The 22,796-nt window shown below is 37.1% G+C and overlaps 1 protein-coding gene across 4 annotated transcripts in view; it reads left to right on the top strand.

Moving 5' to 3' along the window:
- Positions 1–22,796, top strand: part of WDR7 (WD repeat domain 7) — a 324,295-nt gene that overhangs the window by 92,961 nt on the left and 208,538 nt on the right. For 3 of the 4 annotated variants that reach the window (XM_080686912.1, XM_080686914.1, XM_080686913.1), the window contains 4 exons: positions 382–470; positions 5,761–5,859; positions 8,420–8,538; positions 10,228–10,351. In XM_080686912.1, coding sequence (XP_080543038.1) covers positions 382–470; positions 5,761–5,859; positions 8,420–8,538; positions 10,228–10,351 — 431 coding nt within the window. The remainder of the gene's footprint in view (positions 1–381; positions 471–5,760; positions 5,860–8,419; positions 8,539–10,227; positions 10,352–22,796) is intronic. The other variant, XM_080686915.1, reaches the window with a different exon arrangement.

Below are 22,796 nucleotides of genomic sequence, written 5' to 3'. Positions count from 1 at the left end.
ATGTTGAAGTGTTCATAAATATTTCGTAAACTAGAGTCACTGATAAAATCTTGAAGTGTTCATAAATATTTTTAAGCTAGACTAAAGCGTAAGTTGTAGATGTGAAATTCTTACTTGCTATATGCTAATTATTTAATTTACTGTATTAAAATTTGGAATGGAAAATATTAATAGGTACAAAACAAGCAAAAAATCCCCATCTTCTAGGAACAGTAAATTGAAAATATCTGTATGTGTTTCTTTTGTAATTAATTTTAATTAGAAAGTGTAATATGTTAAATCGTTCTGGAAATAGAAAAATAAAAACACATATATATTCGTCTTTTCTTCTTTTAAAAAAATTTTTTTTATTTTTTACTCTTTTCTTCTTTTTTTTTAAAGGCCACCTAGACCAAGCACCCCAGACCTTTCTAAGGCACAGGGTTCCCCTCCAACTTCCAGAAATATTGTGCAAGGACAAATTAAACAAGGTAAAATGAAATCTTATTAAGTAATTGACATAGCATCTCAGCTATAGAAACTGAGGAGGCACAGCTAATGTATAATCATAACATTTTGTTTGTCTCAGATTGTTAAGAGAGAAGAAAGTTGTTATATTCCAGATGTACATATAAATAATTAAGATGTCAGTTAAAAATAAATCAGATTTATTTAGAAATTGATAAATGAGCATATTTCACATAATTTTATTGTACTGCCTTTGGCCTTATTTTTATGCATTAAGGGCACCTTAACTTGACACATTGTGTGTATCTTGAGTTTAAAAGTTATACCTGTTGTTTAACTACATTTTAAAATGTTGAAGTTTATATTTCTATACTCTAGCTATTCTTCTGCCATTTGCCAGTAGTTCATGCATTGCAATCCACAAGTGGAAATCCTTTCTTTTTATTTAAGTCATTAGATTTTAACTTTTGTTTGTAGCTTTTTCATTAGGTGATAGAAGAAGAAAGGTTGAGTTTCTCTTTATTATCTTTTACACTCGTTTTAAGGCTGACAGGTGAGCTCAGCAGAGAGTTGGAGGTGAGGCAGGGTCACTTCCACTTTGTGAGAACGTTCCTTCCAGCTGAGAGTCGTGACTCACAGGATGTGGTAGAAGTAAGAGAGGATGATGAAGTTCTGCTTGTAAATGATGACATTTTAGAGTGTTCTTTTTTTCCCTTTAGATTTAAAATTATACAGTTTTAAACCAATTTAGGTTTTAAAGAGTCAGTGATTTGCTAGGTAAATAGCAGGTCTCCAACTTCATATCTACAATTTTGTCCTTCCCTGGGACAAGGGCTTTTCTCTCTCTGAGCTGATGATTTGCCATGTATTTTAATGCCTTCAGTGGGATGCTTGATTTTAGTTTGGGGTACTGTCTGTTGGCTTCTCATTGTGGAAGACCAGCTCTCACAGTCTCTGCACCACTCCCATCCTTCATTCCAACTCCACATGGTCGGTCACCCCTCTTGTTTATCAGTTTTCGCATTAAGCTTATGTGTTTTTTATAGTTTATATTAGATTATATAGAAGTTGATAGATAACCTTTTATACTTGTATACTGTATATGAAATGTAATATACATCTAGAAAAGTGCACAGAACAGATCTGTAGTTCAGTGACTTGTACAAGCTAAACACCTTTGTAACCACGGCCTTGGGCAAGAAACAACAGTGCCAGCATTCCGGGAGCCGCCTGCGGGTTCCCTCCCAACCAGACCTTCCCCTGCCAGAGGCAACCATCCTGACTTAAGAAATCATTCTCTTTCTTTCCTTTGTAGTTGCACCCCCTAAGTTTAAATCCCTAAACATGTAGTTTAGTTTTGCGCATGTTTTGAATTTTATATGAATACAGTCAGTCATGGAGGATGTATTCTTTTGTATTTGGCTTCTTTTGTGAGATTTATCAATATTGTTGCATTAGACTGTGGCTTGTTCACTTTCATTGTTCATTTTTATTGTTGTATAGTGTTCTGTTGAATGAATAGACCACAGTTTATTTATCCATTCATCCTGTCAATAGACATTTGCATTATTTCCAGTGTTTGGTTTTCATAAATAATTCTGCTACGGACATTCTTGTATTTGAATCTTAGTGTACATTATAAGCATTTCTGTTGTGTGTGTAACTCAAAGTGGAATTTCTGCATATATTTATCTTCAGCTTGAGCAGCTAATGTTAACGTGTTTTCCTAAGTGAGAGATGAATATATATCCATCAAAATGGCCAACGTGAAAAAGATGGAAAATGTTGTTGTGCTTTTATGACTTGTTGGATGCGATTGGAGTGGTGCTGTATGTCTAAAGCTGTTTCCCATCACCAACACAAGCCCTTCCTGAGTACTTTATCTAGTGCTCTGTGGATTAGGAATTTTCCAGTCAGGCTGCTAGGAGCAGGCACTGTCTCTGGCCCTTTGGGAGGTTCTTTCCCAGCCTCGAGTCGTTTCCTAACGCACATGTACTCATCAGTACTCTGCTGAGGATCTGAAGAACCCTGATCTTCGCAGCTCTCTCGTCTCTGTCCTGTGAATTCTAGCTGCCCAGTTTCCTGAGACTCAGGTGTCTTCCCAACTCAGGGAAACTGCTGAGCTCTTCCTCAGTTCCCCTCCCTCTCTTCTTGCATGGAATCCTAGAAACTCCCCCAAGGCAGTCAGCTGAGGCGTTCGTAGGGTCACTTTGTCTTCCTGACTCTCAGTCCCTCTTGATGTCCTGTGGCTTGGAACCATTGCTTTATGTATTTTGCTTTTCTTTTTTTATGGTTGCATCCTGGCTGGAAATAGAAGTTCTTCTTTTCGCATGTAAAATGTTCTGACTATACTATTACCTTATAAAGTAAAAATTATTTATTTTGTATAGTTTTCACAATTTTAGAGCATTATTTCAGAGAGAAATGGAAACAGACCCACACAGGTATGATACAAGTACGGATATTGTGATTAGGACACAACTAGCCCCTTTTAGCTCTAGACCTAAATTCATTGACAGCGTCTTTCAGGTTATACTGTACAAATCAGTGGCAGGGCTCCCCTATGTTTAGTTAGTTTAAAGCTTCGTTTAAAATCTGTTCTTGTTAGAGATATTACTTGTCATCATCATTAGCTTCGTTATCATTCTTTACTGTTGATGTTTCTTCTTGGATTACATTTTTGTTCCTCTGTATTAGAGCGGATGCAAGCACTTGATTTCTTAAAACAGGAAAGCTGCCAACGTGCTTCTCTTCCTAAGGATTAGTGAAACACCAGGCAAATTGTTTCAGCACAGCCTCACATGGGGATAGACTGACACCAGGTCTATTGTGCAGTTCTAGACATAACTTTTTCAGCTGTATTATTTTTCATTAAATCTTGAGCTTTTTATTTTGGAAGTGGTACTTTTTCTTATTTCTATTGCTGATATTTTTCTGTATGTGAAAAATATTTTAAGAGCTGTAGGTTTAAAAGCTCTAGTAGCATTTAATTTCAATATTCTCAACTAATTATGAAAGTAGTTTCAGTTATGACATAGACATAGATGGATTAAAGTAGTGTAAATAGCTTTTTCTCTATGTAATGTCTATTTAAACAGGACTCCAGAAATATAATACCTGGAATCTGTTTATTTTTATCATTAAAAATAAAGATACTTATATTGAACTCTGTTTTATTAAGACACATTATTCTATCAGCTTTGTCAGTAGCATTTCTAGTTTCCTTTAGACTTGTGACTTAGAGCCACGTAAGATAATGATCGTTTTTAGCCCTAAACTTTTATTTACTTACTAGAGGCCCAGTGCACAGATTTGTGCACTGGTGGGGTCCCTCAGCCTGGCCTTCAGGGATCCGGCCAAAACCGGCTCTCTGACATCCCTCCGAAGGGTCCTGGATTGTGAGAGGGCGGTTCTCAGGTGACACACCCAGGAATCGGGCTCCCTCCTCTCTGGTTCTGGGCGCGTCACCCGAGAAGCGCAGCTGCCAAGTCACCGCAGCTCCTGCATTGAGCATCTGTCTCCTGGTGGTCAGTGTGCATCATAGCTACTGGTTGGAGCGTCTGCCCCCTAGTGGTCATTGCGCATCATAGCTACCGGCTGGTTGGCTGGTCGCTTAGGCTTTTATATATATAGATAGATATTGAATTTCATTACTCTCTCCTTCTAGTGTCCTTTTAGAATTAAGGGTAAAATTAGATAGCATTAATAATCTCTTCTGGGATCATAATAATTTCTCCCTTTTTTAAAAAAAAAGTGAAATTGCAGAAGTGTCCCTGCTGTTGGAAACCACCAGAGGAACTTTCTCAACAATTTTGTTAACATGAAAGCTAAGACCTGAAACTTTACTCTTTGCCACTAAAGTTTTCCAACTTTTTGCATGAGGCAGTGAATACTTTATAGGCTCTAATAACTGAACTTATAATTAAAGATGATCTAAAAAGTGGACAATAAAATTATTCAATGGAATATAGAAATTTTGGGGATTTCTTTGCAAGATTACTTTGCAATGTTATTATTAGATCTTATGAAATATACAATGAAGAGCAGCCCTATTCCTTTTATAGCATAGCATCATACACTAATTAAAATTTCATAAAGACCAAAAACAGTCTGTTATACTAAAAAATAACTTCCCAGATGAAACTTTTTTTCTGGGCAAGATCTGCTTCTTAGGGTTCATGGAGTTGGATTTTTGGTTTCTTACTCCTGTTCATGTACTTCTTTTAGTTCTGTTGTTTCCCTCACACGTGCCTGATTGACATTATGATGCATTGGTGTGGGAATTATGAAAAGTTGTTTTCCTGCAGCTGGCCCATGCTTACAAAAGAACTTCACTGCATGAAAAGCAAACATATCACTCAGCAGACAATGCTTAATCTGTGCAGGAGCCCAAACCTATTGCTGTTCAGTGGCAGAAGAAAGGAGAGGGATTAATTTGAAGATGCTTGTGCATGACATATGGTAATTTCTCCATAGGAAGGAAGTGTCAAATGGTGACCTCTAAATCTCAACATTGACCTCCAGTTGTAGAATGTGTGTGCCATACGGTCCTTTTGCCTTTTTATATGATAATTTAAGCTGAAACATTTTCCTGGTAGCATAACTTTTGGAAGAGCATTTTATAAAGACTATAACATTCACAACAATTACTCTTAGAATATAAAGCTTTTGTGTCATAAAAATATTTTTTGAACTCCAAAGAATGAACCTATGTCAGGATTCTCCTAATAAGAGTTAAATATAGTATATATATATATATATATATATATATATATATATATATATATATATTCTTTATAAGTTGGCATATTTTCAATGGAGTTTAGACCAAACGAGGGTGGGAAATTGAAATTATTTCAGTGGATATTGGTTTGAGAGATTAGAAAATAATTTATACATAATGTTAGAAAATCATTAGAAAAAATGTAACCCCAACATAAACTTTACATTATGTGATACATTTTCAAAATTGAGTTACACTTTGCTAATTTTAATGTGTTGACATTTTTTCATTGTAGCCTTATTTTGTTTTAGAACTGTTTCTATATTAGTTGATACATCATTCAGTCTAATATTAGATTTTTGTTTTAAGAGGAATTTGAACTACACTGTGATTGCTTTTCAATAAAATATATAATTTCCCTGTTGTGATCTTTAATGAGCATGCCCGTCTGATTAAAACATCATTTTTTAGTTCTACATTTACTATATTTTGCCAACTTTGTTTTCATTCTTCACTAATACTGAGCTCTTTTTCAGAAACTGCTGTACCTCAATTCTCTCTTTTTTATTTCTCCTCTTTTCCTCTGCAAGTTCCTGCACCTGTCATTTCCACTCGGTCTGATGCTGATCACTCTGGCTCTGACCCCACTTCTACTCCTGCTTTCCATTCCTGTTTCTTAGTAAATGAAGGTATTCTCTCTCAACTTCCTACCAAGTTTCTTTCAATCTGTGCTTTATTCTAATTTGACATGTTCTTTTTTTATCTAATTTGTACACTTATCTGCTTTGGTATGTATGAGATGGTAAAGTTTCCATGTTCTAACTTTATTTGCTAATGTCAATGGTAAGAGCCAGTTATAAAAGTGTAATGTTATGGCAGGCTGGAACAAACCATGTTTCCTGTGTCTAGAATGCTGTTAAAGAGTGGCCAAGATGCTAATCTAATCTTTGATGTGAAGTGGGTGTTGAAAGGTGCACTGGTTTTCATGATAATGCTTGCCATGGGAACCCTGGTGTTAGAGCTGCCAGTTTATTTTTACCTGTAGCTTACCTATCTATCTTTACACACCATGTGCCCTGCTTAGAGGGGGATGTGACAGGTCCCTTAATTTACATTCTCATTTGAAAAGTCTTCACAATGACGATTAGCAGCAGTGATTATAAGCTGATGGGAAGTCACCTATTTTATCTTACTTACTATTTCTCTTTCTGGCCGAGTCAAAAATTGGTCCTTTTAGTTTTGAAGATGTATTTAGGCTATCATATTATCCCTGTGGAGTTACACTATTGGGAAGTCTTTTTGTATTTCTGAAAATGTGAATGGAACCCACAAATCTTTATACCCCACTGGGATTATTTATACTGCCTGGAAGCTTAATGGAACTTGTGAGCGCTTGGCTATATTCACCCTCTTCATTGTGGGCTTAATCTTCACAAGTTTGTATAATATAAAAAGGGAGAAATTTATAAAATCTCAAATGTAACCCAGAATGATTCTGACACTTCACTAAAAAGCAATATTTCCAGCCCATTCAAATAGAAAGAGAAGTGCAATATCTATAAAGTACAGAGCCCATGTTTTAAGTACCACTCTTTTGAAAAGAAAACATGGGCACTTAAAAATATAATGCATTTTTCTCTTTGGTTTCCCTGGTATAAACCTGTACTAAGGTTAGTATGCTAAGACTAGATTTTAACAAAAATAATTAGAGTCATCTTTGTTAAGCTATTGTGAAAGTTAACAATATATTTTAATTCAAAAACAAGCTGTTGACTTTGGAGAATGGTGAGAATCATCACATTAAAATTTAGCTCATCAATATATTCCATACTTTTATGAGATATTAAAACACATTAAGAAATTACTAGATTGTAATATATATATATATATATATATCTGACTCACTCTCTTCATTGTGGGTTCAATCTTCACCAGTTTGGTGAAGATATAAATATCTGATTCACTTTTGAAGAAAAGGGATAAGTAAGAACTTTAATATATATCCCCCTATTGAAAATAATTTATAATCTAAAAAGTACATACTCATCACCTTAATTAATGTTAACTAGATATTCTCAGTTGAAGAGAATTTCCCTACTGATAGGATGGATCTTTAGATAGGTGGCTTGTCCCTCACACATTCTCTTTTAACAGTCCCAATAATCATTCTGAGGTAGGGTTTTTGTTATTGTTAGTTTAGATTATTTTAAAATGTTGATTTGCTGAAATTCTATGATCACGGATAACTTACCTTGTAATGATGGTAGTAAACAAGTGTTTTTGCACTTATTCTTGATTGTTTGTCTTTAAATATTACCCTAGGAGGTAATGGTAGTTATTATGCATTCATAGTAGCTTTATATATAATTTGAAAAGAATGAGGCATTTATTGTATATATATATTTTCAGTCGCCTTTAAAATAGGGTTGACATGATTACTTGAGAATGTCTGGATACTGGTACTTTAAAATGCTGTGGTGGTTTACGGTGTTTGCCTTCTTCATATAATCAGGTTCCATATTGTGGATTAGAATTTTGGAAAAAGTAACGTTTATTCCAAATAATGATGTTTATTTGTTATTGATGCTTAAGATTATGTAAATTTTAGATGATAAGTTTATTATATTGTGGAATGTCTGAATTCACTTTCCTCTCAAAATTAGTGTTTGTTACTTATTTCAGCTCTGATTGTGATTAAATATCTGATTCACTTTCTAAGAAAAGGGATCAATAAGGACCTTAATTAAAGGCCCTGTGACAGAGAAGGGAACATCTCTGTTGACTGACACGATGGCAATAGAGAGAGGGCCTGGCCTCATGATGGACATGACCTGTTTTTTGATATCTGTGTGAATGCCCTCGTAACTGAAAGTGGTTTTAAGTCTGTGGCTCTGGAACCTGTTTATTTCTGTGCTTTCCCATTCTTGAATATGCGCTTGACTTTAGAAGGACTATTTAGAAATGTGTTTTCCATGTGGAATTTGCACATACTTCACACGGAAATTTATTTTTATTTGTTTTAAGACTTTGAGAGTTCTTACGAGTACCAGTTACATAAGTTAGTAATGAAATACATTTGGTAGTACAATTCTGTACAAAAAAAAAAAACTAGTAATAAACTGAAATAATTTATAACAGTTTAGCAGATCTGGCCTCTTTTTGTTTCTGGTATACGTACCTAAAGAAAAACCTTTGAATTAGGGAAGGCCAGAATGTTTAAAGTATTTTTAATATGTTACATTTTAATAGGCTGGAGTCAGCTGGCTGCGATGCACTGTGTGATGCTGCCAGACCTGCTGGGCCTGGACAAGTTTCGGCCTCCACTTCTAGAGATGCTCGCTCGGAGATGGCAGGATCGATGCTTGGAGGTAATGTCGAGGTGACATGGACAGAAAACAAAACCATCAAAAGGCATTGGACAAATGTAAATTTTAAACAAGAATGGTTAATGTTTCTCTAATTTCTTATCACCTATTTATTATGTGGTAGGAAATATGGATTCATGATTTTTTTTCAGTTTATGTACTAGACAGTAGTGTTTTGCTTGCATATTTGTTTACTTTTTTAACTAGTAAGTATTTGATAAAAAGTTTCATATACTTTATGGAACTGGTCCCTAAGTATTGCTTTCTATACAGATTGTGCACATGTGTTCACACACACATGCAATACACCCACCTCCCCCAAAACCAAATGGTCATCAGGTATAATCTCACCAGTCAAATTCTAAGAGAATAGCCTTTGTCCAATAGAAGGGACTGTGTTATAATAAAAGGAGAGGGTGTTTGGACTAGAAGAGACCTGGATTTAAATATTAGTTCTGCCAATTATTAACTTTGTGACCCTGGGCAATTTACTTAACCTATTTGAAGCTCATTTGTAAAGTGGGGATAGTAATATATTACTCATGGGATTGCTGTCAGGGTCAAATAAGGTAATGCAAGTAAAATAGTTAGTGCAGCATCTGACACGCTATAGGAGCTCAATAAATGATAGCTATTATTTTGTGCTAATGGACTATGCTGTATTAGATATTGCTTGGCATACAATATCACCAGGGACTTAGAAACATTTTAAAGAGATTTTCCTTATTATGGTATTTGACCTACATAGCTGTAGCAGTTTGTATCATTCAAAATTTTTAACTTACCAGATAGAATTAACATATTTGCTCCTTTGCTTGTCTCCCTCTATTCCAAGTGGAACTGCAGCATACTAAAATTTTCATGGTTTTGCCTTAAATAATATTTTAATTCACTTCAAAGTCAATTATAATTAAAAACATTTTTTATTCAAACTCGTATCAGATACTGCTGTTATCTTTTCCATTATAAATGTTAATTGATTGGTACATCACTGGACAATTGACTAGCTTCTTTAACCCCATACCTGTGGCATTTTGCCAAAATAAAAAATAAACTAAAACTGCAAAATAAAAGTTGTTGGAAGAAAAGGAAGAAAAATGAAAATAATACAATTTTGAAAACTAGTGTTCTTCTATAGAACTCATTACATGGGAATATATTTGTTGAAAACACGTTGTTTAAGCATGTCTTAGGTATATATGAATGTGTGAATTGATACATGCATGGTGTGTAAACAATACCTATTTAGTATATATACATATATGTACTAGTATATTATAAAAATTCACTAGCTAAGGTTAAATTTCTTCATGCTGAAAGAGAAGGCAAATTTAATAGTTCTAACGACTTTTGACAATATTTATATAGAAATTTTGAGATTGAATGTGCAAAATTAACATCAAGACTGTTTTAAAAGCTTTTGGAGAAAAGAAAATTTAAACCCAGAGCTGATTAAATGTACAAACATAATTCAGTCTATTAGTGCTAAAATATTTTTCAGTGAGAACAGTAATTAAAATGTCTGATTTGCAGGCATCCAATTTATTCCACTTAAAAGTCCTTAATTTCTTGTTTGGTTATTAGTTTTTGTCATGTGGATAAATGTGATTTATATAGTCTCATTCTGACTTCCTAGTTTTAAACATCTCACCCGCTGACCTGCTTTTCTCACATTGGGCTCTGTGGTCTCAGGTCAGAGAAGCGGCGCAGGCCCTGCTTCTGGCGGAGCTGCGAAGGATTGAGCAGGCAGGCCGGAAGGAAGCCATCGATGCCTGGGCTCCGTATTTACCTCAGTACATGGACCACGTCATGTCACGTAAGGGTTCTTATGCGTTTCCACAAAGCTTTCTATGCTCATTAGAAAAGTACCAAAACAAAAGTGAGTCATTTACCTTCCAGTGAAAACAAGGGCCTCAAATTCTGTTCATTCATTTTCTGAAATCCCTATGGATTGGAGTTTGGTTAGGAAACCAAAAAAAAAAAAAAAAGCAAAAGTTATATAAATATCAAGATATTCACTAATGGATTGACCCCTTATAAAATTAATCCCTCCAAAATCCTACCCTATTTAACACTAGTCTCTGTGTCTGCCCATTGCATTATGTTTAACAAGTGCCAACTTGTTAGATATTGATCTTATGATATGCAAGTACAAACACAGGCAGATGCTTTCTAAATTGAAGTTAGGATTGTGAATCCTTCAAAAACAGTTAAACTGGCAGTTAAACTAGTGTACTAATGAAAAAGGAAAAATTAGCAAGGATTTGACTAATGAATTTTTCAAATGAGTACAATTTGAAGGGATTGGGAAAGACCTTGGGAAAAATTGTTGAAATTATATATATATATATATATATATATATATATATATATATATATATATATATATATATATATATATATTTAATCCTCCCCAGAGGATATTTTTCCAATGCTTTTCAGAGAAAGTGGAAGGGAGGATGGAAGGGAGAGAGAGAGAGAAAGAAACATCGATGTGAGAGAGACACATCGATTGGTTGCCTCCCACATGTGTCCTGATCAGGGGGTAGGGGATGAATCTGCACCCCAAGTAATGCTCTTGACCTGGAATCGAACCCATGACCCCCTTTGGTGCGGGGATGGGGTGGGGCACTGAGAAGTACCGGCCAGGGCAAAATATTTTTTGCATAATGAAACCTTTGTAGTCATGCTGCTAGGTCAAATGTGCACTGAGGAAAAGTTGTATTTGAGCATTCATAATTTTTTTCATTTTGGAAAAAGTATGCTTCATCCCAGTTCAGCATTTGATTCATTCTTTATTTTCCTAAAGAAGAATTCAGAATTAAAATTTTAATCTGTTATGAGTATAAGATAAATAAATCCATTTTAATTGTTGTTTTTTTAAACATAAAGTCTTAATGAAACCTTATAAAAACAATTTACTCTGGAAATTTGGCCTGAGTTTTAGGTGGATTCAATTTAAGTGACCTTTAGCCAATACCAGTTATTCCTGTTAATGAGATACTCATTACACATGTCAAGAGAGACAATTCATGATTGTATAAGAAGGAAATGAAAACCAGATTCAAATAGGATTTCAATTGTTATAACTGGTATAACTCTACCAGATGTTTGCCAGTGGTGACTACAGTAGTTGTTTACTTAGGTATGTGACCTTGGACACTTAACCTTTCTCAGTGCAGTTTGTATTCTGAGGATGGAACGAGTTAATCTTTATTAAGCACTATATATTTGTTAAATAAGTACATTCATAATCTGTAAATGCAGATATATTTTGCATGTATAATTAAAACATAAATTAACTATTCCAATTAAAATTCTTTAATCTGTTTAGGGAAGACTATTTACTGAGAGAATATTATTTTTTATTTGCTTACTGGGAATTTTTCATTGTAATTAAAGGAGGTTAAGTTAAAAAACAGGGATTTTGGACATTAAAAAGACTATCCTATCTAATAAAAGAGTAATATGCAAATTGATCATACCTCCACTACACCCACAAGCCACCAGCCAATCAGGAGCAAGTATGCAAATTAACCCAACCAAGATGGTTGCGGCCACAGAGCGAACAGGAGGCTTGGGTTTCCCCGGCGATGGAGGAAGCCAAGCTTCCTGCACACCTTGGCCGACCCAGGCCTCCTCTCAAGGCTACAAAGTTTCAATTATAGAAGATAAATAAATCCCAACAAAAATGGCTGCAGCCATGGAGCGAGCAGGAGGCTTGGGTTTCCCCTGAGATGGAGGAAGCCAAGTTTCTGGCCTGCCCTGGCCTCCACTGAAGGCTACAAAGTTTCAATTATAAAAGATAAATAAATCCCAGATACCAGGGCCTCTGCTTGGGTCACTGGGGGGCGTGGCCAGCCTGCACACTACCACAGGCCCCTCGCCCAGGCCACCCCATACCCCAAGGGAACTCCCACCCTGATCCAGGACACCCTTCAGGGCAAACTAGCTGGCTCCCACCTGTGCACCAGGCCTCTATCCTAACTAATAAAAGAGTAATATGCAAATGGACCATCACTCCAACACACAAGATGACTGCCCCCATGTGGACACAAGATGGCCACCACAAGATGGTCAGCAGGGGAGGGTAGTTGGGAGAGATCAGGCCAGCAGGGGAGGGCAGTTGTAAGTGATCAGGCCAGCAGGAGAGGGCATTTGGGAGGGACCAGGCCTGTAAGAGAGGGCAGTTGGGGGCGATCAAGCCTGCAGGGGAGGGCAGTTAGGGGTGACCAGGCTGGCAGAGGAGGGAAATTGGGGGCGACCAGGCCTGCAGGGAAGGGCAGTTGGAGGGGATCCAGGCCTGCAGGGGAGAGCAGTTGGGAGGGGAGGGGAACAGGCCTGCAGGGGAGGGCAGTTTTAGGGGCAATCAGGCTGGCAGGGGAGCAGTTAGACATCAGTCAGGCTGGTAGGGGAGTGGTTAGGGGGTGATCAGGCTGGCAGGCAGAAGTGGTTAGGGGCAATCAGGAAGGCAGGCAGACGAGCAGTTGGGAGCCAGCAGTCATGGATTGTGAGAGGGATGTCCTACTGCCATTTAGACCTGGTCTGTATTATTTCACCAAACTATTGCAGTAACGGGCAGTTGGACATCCCTCTAGGGGTCCCAGATTGGAGAGGGTGCAGGCTGGGCTGAGGAACACACCCCCCGTGCATGAATTTTGTGCACCGGGCCTCTAGTGTAAGTTGTAAGGCTTAAAGCTCTTACATAAATATTTGTAGGTTTGTAATTTTTGTTGAATATAAAGAAGTTTAAAAATATAATATAGGATGAACAAAGCTCTGCTTTTGCATATTTGCAAGTTTGGAATAGTGCTCTTTGTTCAGTAGCTTGTGGCATTAAGTTTATAATCTTCCAGACAATAGAATGATCTCATCAGGTCATCATAAACCTTATTGAATAAAAGATCCCCCAACTTAAGGGCCAACTATGAGTATAGTACTATGGAGCAGATTGAAGGTGAAACTAAATAGCAAATCACTAGGGATTCTTTTAAACTGAGAACAACTTGGCCCACATGACTCAGTGGTTCAGAGTCTTCTGATGAACCTGGAGGTCACAGTTCGATTCCTGGTCAGGGCACATGCTCAACCCCAGTGTGGAGCCTGCAGGAGACAGCTGATCAGTGATTCTCTCTCATCATTGATATTTCTTTCTCTCTTTCCCTCTCTCTTCCTCTCTGAAATCTATAAAAACGTATATTAAAAAAATAGGACAAAAGGAGAACACTATTATGAAATTAATGAGAATCATTTTAAAGTCATTTTATTTAGAATGGACTAGTGTAGAGTGAGAAAATTGATTAGAGTAGAATAAATAGCTGGGAGGCTGTTACAGAAGGGAAAAGGGGACCCAGACCTAAATATAGAAGGGGTAGAATAGGAGATAATTCTGAGTATTGATTACAGATTGCATATAAAGGTCTAAGAAAAACACCAAAGATTAGTACAGCCTTGTATTCTTGACAGTTTGGGAAGAGAGATGCCATTAGCAATGGTGGTAGATTCCATTTTATATTTTTCTTGTTAAGAAGAGAATAAGTTAGGTACAACATAAATGCATTACATGACCACAGACTACTCCCTGAAGCAAAGATAAACATGTAGATATTGCTAGGTGAGATGTCTGTTAGAGACCAGAGAGGGTACAATACAAGTAAAATAATGATAACACCTACCACTTTCTCTGTCAGGCTTTTGCTACCTACCTGGTCTATATTATTTCACCCAACTATTGCAGTAACCCTGTTAAGTAGGCACTGTTGTCACTGTCACCCCTACTTCCTCCTCCCCCCCCCCACCACAAATGAGTTAATTGAGGCCAAGAGAGATTAAAGCACTTTCTGAAGGTCCCTCTGTGACTAAGTAGTTGTCACACTACAAAACTCATGATCTTCACCACTGTTTATTGTCTCCTCCCTCCAGCATCCTTAGATTTTAAATAGAATTGGGAGTGGGAGAATGAGTAGATATTTGGCTTAACTAATCTTGCTTTTAGACAGTGTCATTTTTAGCCTTATTAAATTTAACAACCACAAAATGGAGCACAAAAATAACTGTAAAAAATTACTCATAGTGGTTTGCATCATTATTTAAAGGAGGATACACTAGATTATTCTTGGTCAAATTTAAACCTTTCCATTAATGTAAATTAAAGTCCTTGGTATTTAGTTATTATATCCTGAAGTACTTTATAAATTAACTGAATTCTGGCTTATGTAAAATTTTAATCTTATCACTTACTGCAATTGTATTTTTTAGTAAAACAGACATTGTACATATAACTAAAACATCTTACTCCAACAGCTCTTGTATAATATATTTATCTATTCTGGAACTTTTATATCGACTAGGTGTAAAATTAGTTTTAATTTGCTTTGCTGGGATCTTTCTAGTTTAATAAAAAGATGTCAAGCTAAGGAGCAGGGGTTCTGAATGTGTGAAAGGAGAAGAAAGCATACAGCAAATGAGGAAGGACCACATAGGGCTGCTGAACAGATTTGCTGTCTGAAGGGATCAAAGGTTATGGAGCCAGCTGGTGGGCAGCCCACACTGCCATCAACATGCTTGTAGTGAAATCGCTTCTGCCATTGTCATTCATATTTGAGGAGATGATGATTGTAGCAATTTGCAGCATGAAGCAATCTTTTAGAAACTTAAAACTTATTCTAGCATAGGTATCTTCTTAATCACTAAAGTAGGTAAAATATTAAGCAATATATCTGGTAAATACACTCATCTGATACTTTCTTATACTTTAATCATCCTAAGCACTTAAAAATATGCAATAATTGCCTAAGCAATATTGGCAGCTTATAACTGAGCTTGATCTAAGAGTCCCTTGGTTAGTTATTTGAAACTCAGAAATGCTTTTACCTGAAGAGCAGGTTGTCATACTGGGCGGGTGGACTGTGGTGGCCATCTGTCTTAGAGATGCAGAGTGAAGTTGCAGGTGTCTAGCAACTTTCTCTGACTTCACAGTCAATAAGTGAGTGAAGTGGGATGACAAGTCAACTGACCATATTGACTGGGGTCTTCTGGAATTTTAGGTGCATTATGCAATTTTAGCCTTTTATAGGTTTGTCTGAGAACGTAAGGAAAGCAGTGGGCCAGAAGCCAGTTGCTTTTCTTAGGACCATTGAGAGCACTGAACGGGAAGCTTTGGACAGCACCCAGCTCAGTATATACATAACACAGGCAGGGAATGTTGGCTTGCTGTCCCCTTTCCTTTCCTGTGCCGGGTTCTATAGTTTCGTCCTCCTAATTGTCACTGTCTCAGAATTGACCTTTCTTTATATTGCCCAGGGATTCTGGCAGTGGACCAGAAGTCACTGGGGAGGCAAAGCAGCAAGGGTCCACCTTAACTGAATAGCCAGTTCACAGATTTTTCACTAAAACCAAGTCTTAATTGAGTGATATAAGAATTTTGTCTCAGGTAATGGAGCTCCGTCCTTCAACCTGTTAGGAAACATTCTGTCCCTTATATATACAGTCAGTATGTGTGCTTTTAATGCCTAATTTCTGGTAGAAAATTAGAGGTTAAATGCATTGTGATTCTTACTCTCACAGTAACAGGACGTAGTAGATACATTTTAAAGTGACATAAGTGTTGTAAATATCTTCTGAGTTCTCTCTCTTTAGCATGTATTTACAATCACTTTTATGCTACAAAACACTCAAAATTTTATTGATTATTCTTAATAAGGAAGGATTAATGCTGTTTTCTGCTGTCATATTATAATTCAGATGAAGATAAAATATTATAAGTTGTCTCAGATTTATTTTGAAGCGAAGCTATTTTGCATAATCCAATTTTATGTATTTCTTATTTGTGACATTCTACATGTAGCATTTTGATAATTGACTTTTTTATGAGGTCAAGCACCTGCTGGTTTATGAAATATACCCACACTTGCCCCCTTCATTCCAGGCAGTGACTACTGTGAGGTAAATGTTGATGGTTCCTGATTTCCTTTGGCCTGAGATGCAGAGTGACCTTATAGGGCATGAGGTCACAAGCGTAATTATTTCTTGCACGTTGTATTCTGCTTGCTCACAGTGGCTCATCTCCTTTAATTTCAGAGACATTAAACACATAAAAGATACTACCGTTATATAAATCAAAATCTCTTCTAAAGAGGGTGCTCTGGTAATGTTATGCAGTTATGGCCGATGTAGTATTAATTTGCAAATTTATCATCTCAGATATTGATAGAAGGATGTGTACCACATTGTGTTTAATACATATTGATGTCATCAGAAAGAACAATCCTTTGTTCTTATCGAGTCCCTGCCTTTTTAGCTTCCTTTTGTGTTAAGGTTACCAGGGTTAGGCTCGTCGTTTTATCCCCTTTGGAAATAGAATAGGATTTCTTTGTTCAATGAAAGGCACTCCTAGTCAGTGTTTTGGGTTTGACTTTCAGCAAGCCACACTGTAGTACCTGGAATTGAAGTCACTTTTCTGATGATTATAAAGTAGTGATCATTCTCAGCACAAATGTGGATGGACCAACAATATACAAGAAGGTAAGATGGAACTATATATTTTAGTAGAAAAGTATATTGTAGCTAGTAAAAATAATGTAAATATTAGTGCATTCTTTGGTAGGCATCTTTTTCAAGGTTTGCTGGGAGAGAGAGGATGGGGAAAGGATAGGGAGGGGGATTGATAAATATCATTTAAGAGAGTCCTCCTGTACCCCCTTTAAAAGGCCTTAAACTACATAGCATTCCTTCCTCCTTTCTTTGTATATATGCCTCAGTCACTTGGAAGTCTCTAACAGTCTTCTTAGGAATGATTTTCTAGATAACTGAGGGTTTAAACATCACTAGGTGCTCAAAATAAAAAAAAAAAATTCTTTTTGTTGTAATATTTCAAAACATCTCAGTTGCAAGAGTCGTTTTGACCCTTGATGTAAAATTACCACCACTTGCTTATTGAAGAGAGTGGACCTTTTTAATCTGAACAAAAGTACCCGGATTGGAATATCTCTGGCATTTCATCTTCTGTTTTTGAAAAATCATTTTTCTTTCTCTAAACTCTTTGTATTGTCTTGTAATTGCTACCAATGTCTGCTCTTGGGCTGTTTCATCTCATTCCTAGGAGCTTCTGCCCTGTTTCCAGGGTTCTGGGAGTGTGGAAGCCAGATAACCAAACATATGTGAGATAAATATAAAACACGGAGTAAACTAGCTAAGAATAGGCCTCTCTGATGAAAAGAATCCCAAGCTTCAGTGTAAGTGCTTTGTGGCCTCCCCGTTGGCTCCTCACATTCTGCTTACTTGACTGTTTTTTTTTTTTTTTTCCAGTTCTTTTGTTGCATTCTGGGTGTAGCTTTCTTTTTGGTGAAAAATATACTAAATTAAAATTGAGAAAAGAAAGGGAAAATCATTTGGTTGCTCATGAAGAACCAATAATTCTAAAATACCCCTTTTGGAATGAATGCCTGTTTTGTGAATTAGCTGGAATTAAAAGACGAGGTTTCCTCAGAAATATCTAGTAGTTGTCTTACAGTGCTCACAAAGCCCCTGGAGAGGAGTATGCATTGTGATTAGAAAGGGAAAAGGAAATTATGACTAAATGATCTATCTAGAAAGTACTTCATGTTCTGTGGAATTTTTATATTGGGAGGCAGCAAGGGTTTGTCTGGAGATAAACTGTATTATGCAAAGCACACTGTATCTGTATGGTATCTGTTTGCAGTGTTTCATCCGGACCTAAGGGATTTGTTCCTCTTTTTTCTTCCAGAATGTCAGAGCTGTTGAGCTTAATTTTAAGCACTCTAGACTGATCATGTATTTAACAGCATTAAACTGTTCTTATCTACATTTGGCTACTAACCCAATGGAATAACAATGAAATTTCTCTTTCCTTGGTCACAGCTATCTAAAGGGAAATCTTTTAGTTCCACATGGCTTGAGTTCTTGGAGGTGATATTTAATATTCTTATAATTTTTTATATCCTTTTACACATCTTAGAAATGAGAAGTGGTAAATTAAAAATGAAAGCATTACTGGATCAATCAGTCAGACTTTCTAAGTAATAAACAGAGAAGTCCGTTATCGAGTAATGCTGCAGGTTAGGGCCCCGCAGGATTAAGTAACTTCACGCTTCTAGGAAAGGCTTCCGTAGAAGAGGTGCTGTAACAGCAGCCAGCAGCCTGGTTTCAGGTTGTCAGTAGGAGCCCCATGACAGTGCTCCCCGCTGTGGAGCAAGGCAAGGAGTGGAGTCCAAGGAAATTCAGTAACTTGTTCCTTGAATAACTGTGCGGACTTGGGATTCCACCAAGTGTGGGCTCCTTGCCCGCTTCTTCCCTCTCCTTCCACTTAAGGAACACTGGCTGTCAATTGTCACCGTGGAAAAACTTCTGGCACAGAAAGGATGTGGAATAATTTGTGACTTTCTCATCCCCCGTTCCTTTTCTCTTTCACACGTCTCCCTTCAGGGCAGAAATCGGTTCCCTCTTCTAGAGTTGTAGTTGGTGACAAGGCCCCTAGGCGGCATGGCTGGCTTTCTTTGAGTGTTCGTGCCCTTATCACCTGCTTTAAGAAGTTGAAGGCACTTGAGCCACTGAAGACTATTTTATAAAAGAAAAACTCATTCCACCTGTGACACATGGTGTGTTTTTTTAAACTGGTGTTCGAATAGAAATGCCTGGTCTACCTTTAGCTGAGGTTCTAGTGGCCTTTGCAATAATAAATGTCCTAATATTAGTTGCTATGAAGAGTAGGATATTGATTTGTGCCATTAGTCTCTTGCTGATTTGCTGAAGAACAAAAATGTATAATGCTAATGGAAATAAAGTACTTTACAAAACACTGCTCACGAATACCGGAACATGTCTGTAATAGGACCAGTGTCTAGGAAGCTTTTAAATATAAATTTTCCTTATTCTAGTACAATTATTCCAGTTCAGGAACTCAGAGTCATGCTCAACTTGCTGTTATAGAGCAGAAAGCTGATTGCTCATCTTACGATGTTTTAAATCTTAGACACTGAATATGCATGAATGAATCCAGTTTTCATTAAAAGTGAGACATTTATAATTTTATACCATATTTGTAATTTTATTATCTCTTTCTGTTGACTGGATATTATATGTAATTGCATTGTTTTAATATTTTAGTTTGAAGTCTCATGATCTGCATGTGACAGTAGATCTTAGAGTTTGGAAGGAAAACAGTAATTTAAAGCTATAGCAAGAAAATTATATGAACCTGTATATTATCTATAGTATTTTGATTATAATAGCTAATGTTAGATTTTGTTGTAGTGTTATTTACACTTTCTGGGATTAAAGTGATGAAATTATACTAACATATCTTTGCTTAATTCATTCTCTCTTCCTCTTTATGATTTTTTGAGGAAGTATGATATGTTATATTTAATTTTTCCTTAGTAAAGTTGTCATCATGATTTATTACATCTGCTATCTATTTTTATTAAGCAGATTTTGATACAAATAAGTATTTTAAACGTGTCTTAATATTTATAAATGGTTTCATTGTGCATGACATTTTCAGACTTGGTTAATATTTTAGCACTTCTGGTCCACAAACATGAAGAAAAAAATTTGTTTTATTGGTTTGAGCACCCGAATTGACCCCAGCAAGATTGAGATTGATCTGGTTTCTTTCAGCCTGTTAAATGCCAATCCAGTCATCTGTAACGGTACTTAGTATTTTTGTAATTTTTCTGTACATACTTTCTGTGTTTGATCTATAAATCTTACCCATCACTTGAAAAGACATTCCTTACTTGATTTAGAGATTAAAGAAAACAACCACAACCACCCATTTTAAGGCTGTCATTTGAAAAAATTGTGTCTGCAGTTAATGTCAGTGCTATAATCATAGTTCTTTTTTGTAATTCTTACAAAAGGACCTTACATTTGACTAGGAAAAGATGATGAGTCTTACATTTGAAATGTGTACTTGGACTAAGGAACATTCAGCTTTGGGAAAGGAACTGGAAAAGGGGGGTAGTTATTATTATTTTTTTAAATATATTTTATTGATTTTTTACAGAGGGGAAGGGAAAGGGATAGAGAGTTAGAAACATCGATGAGAGAGAAACATTGATCAGCTGCCTCCTGCCTCCTGCACACCTCCTACTGGGGATGTGCCCGCAACCAAGGTACATGCCCTTGACCAGAATTGAACCAGGGACCCTTGAGTCCGCAGGCCGACGCTCTATCCACTGAGCCAAACTGGCTAGGGCAGGGGGGTAGTTTATAATACATGAACATTCCCACTGATTTTGAAGACATATAATGAAATTACATCCCTCTGATAATTAAACATTATTAAACAAGTCTGGCATAGCTTGTGGATACAAAGACATAAATTATGTATTTTGAGATACTTTTGCATCTCAGGCATGAAGTGAAGAAGGCTTTTTCTTTACTGTCTGCTAGCGGGCGGCTAGTAGATCTTGGACTCAGGTTTGATTTGGTTTTGCTCTTTGCTTACCCCCTACCCCAAAAACCAAGGGTCAGACTTGAAAACATTCTTTGAAAGTCAGAGGAACTAAACTTGAAGTGAATTTCTGAGATCTGGATGAGGGTTGAGGATGGCACATTTGTAGTCTTTATAGTGTCATGTAGTCTTTAGAGTGATGCTTTACATAAAATATTCTCATGGGGTTTAAAGTGACCACATCATCCTGGATGTGATCTATTATTTTAAGATGTGATCAGGAATCTGAGACAGCCCAAGCTTGTCCTCTATAGAAGGTGGGTACTTGGGCCAGAAACCTTTCCCATTCCATTTCCGCACTGCTCACACTTATGGAGAAGAGATTCGAGCAAAATGATTCTCAAAGGGTGAGGCAGGAGGGATGAGTTCAAAAGGTAATTCTCCTAAACATTACTCCCTCCTTGATCAATGATCTGTATTCATTCATTTCATAATTTCCCAATTAAATCCGATAAACAGGGAGAAAAATAGTTTTTCCCCTAAGGATTTTTCTAATGATGGATAAACTACTAGTTTACTGAACCAGATTACTGGTTGGAAGTCCAGTGGAAAGAGGGTATTATAAGATCTGGCAGCTTGTCCTGCTTCAGCACGTGGTAGCTGTAACCCCAGAGAGGTCACGAAGATGCATTTCCTTATCTGTTTCACAGTTTCTTTCTGGGTAAAAGGAGGGGAATAATCAAACTCATGTTTTTCAAACATTTTTGGTAGTAAATTTCTATGTAAAATCTTAACCAGAATTCCAATATATAAAACAGATTTTTTAAAAATTGAAGACTCTTTTAAGCAGTTTGAACCTTTTTTTGTTTTGTTTTTAGTGAAAAAAACTTTATTTCTTGTACATTTTAAAACCTTATGCTCTTCTTTTGTCTTTTGAAGTTCGATATAGCATAGTTAGAAACTAGTTCAGTATCTGCTCCCTAAATGACTCTTGCTCTTACAAATGATCCACGATTCCCACCCCCACCCTCCCAAAACAAACAGTGATACAGGGCAGAGTTACAAACTTTTCCTTATATTCAGCCATTTCTAAAAATTTGTCCTGCAGGAGAACTTTCAGTGTCTGTATAAGTCTTATGGTTTTGGATAGCAGCCGACAGATAACATTCTTGCCACTTTTCCAGCAGATGCTGTGTTTTTAATGGAGCCTCAGTAGCTTGCACCTAGTCAGGTGTGGCCCCATGTGTGCTTTAAAATACCCTCTGAAATAGTTGTCTCCTGGAAGCACAGAGACACTTTTGAATACACTATATAATGTTTGATACATAATTTATTATTTAGATTTAAAATGTGCTAACCCTTTAGATATGACTGGCCAACTGGTTTTAGAACTTATTTGTTCTTATCCTATCTAATAAAATAGTAATATGCAAATTGACCATCACTCCAACACACAGATGGCCGCCTCCATGTGGATACAAGATGGCCGCCACAAGATGGCCTGCAGGGGAGGGCAATTGTAAGCAATCAGGCCAGCAGAGGAGGGCAGTTGGGGGAGACCAGGCCAGCAGGGGAGGGCAGTTGGGAGGGACCAGGCCTGCAAGGGAGGGCAGTTAGGGGTAATCAGGCCTGCAGGGGAGGGCAGTTGGGGTGACCAGGCCAGCAGGGGAGGGCAGTTAGGGGCAATTGGGCCATCAGGGGAGCAGTTAGGTGTCAATCAGGCTGGCAGGGGATTGGTTAGGGGGTGATCAGGCTAGCAGGCAGAAGTGGTTAGGGGCAATCAGGCAGGCAGGCAGGCAGGCAGGCAGGCAGGCAGGCAGGCGAGCAGTTGGGAGCCAGCAGTCCT

Source organism: Plecotus auritus, assembly GCF_963455305.1.
Source record: "Plecotus auritus genome assembly, chromosome: 8".
Taxonomy (NCBI): Eukaryota; Metazoa; Chordata; class Mammalia; order Chiroptera; family Vespertilionidae; genus Plecotus; species Plecotus auritus.
This window is presented reverse-complemented; position numbering and strand designations above follow the sequence as displayed.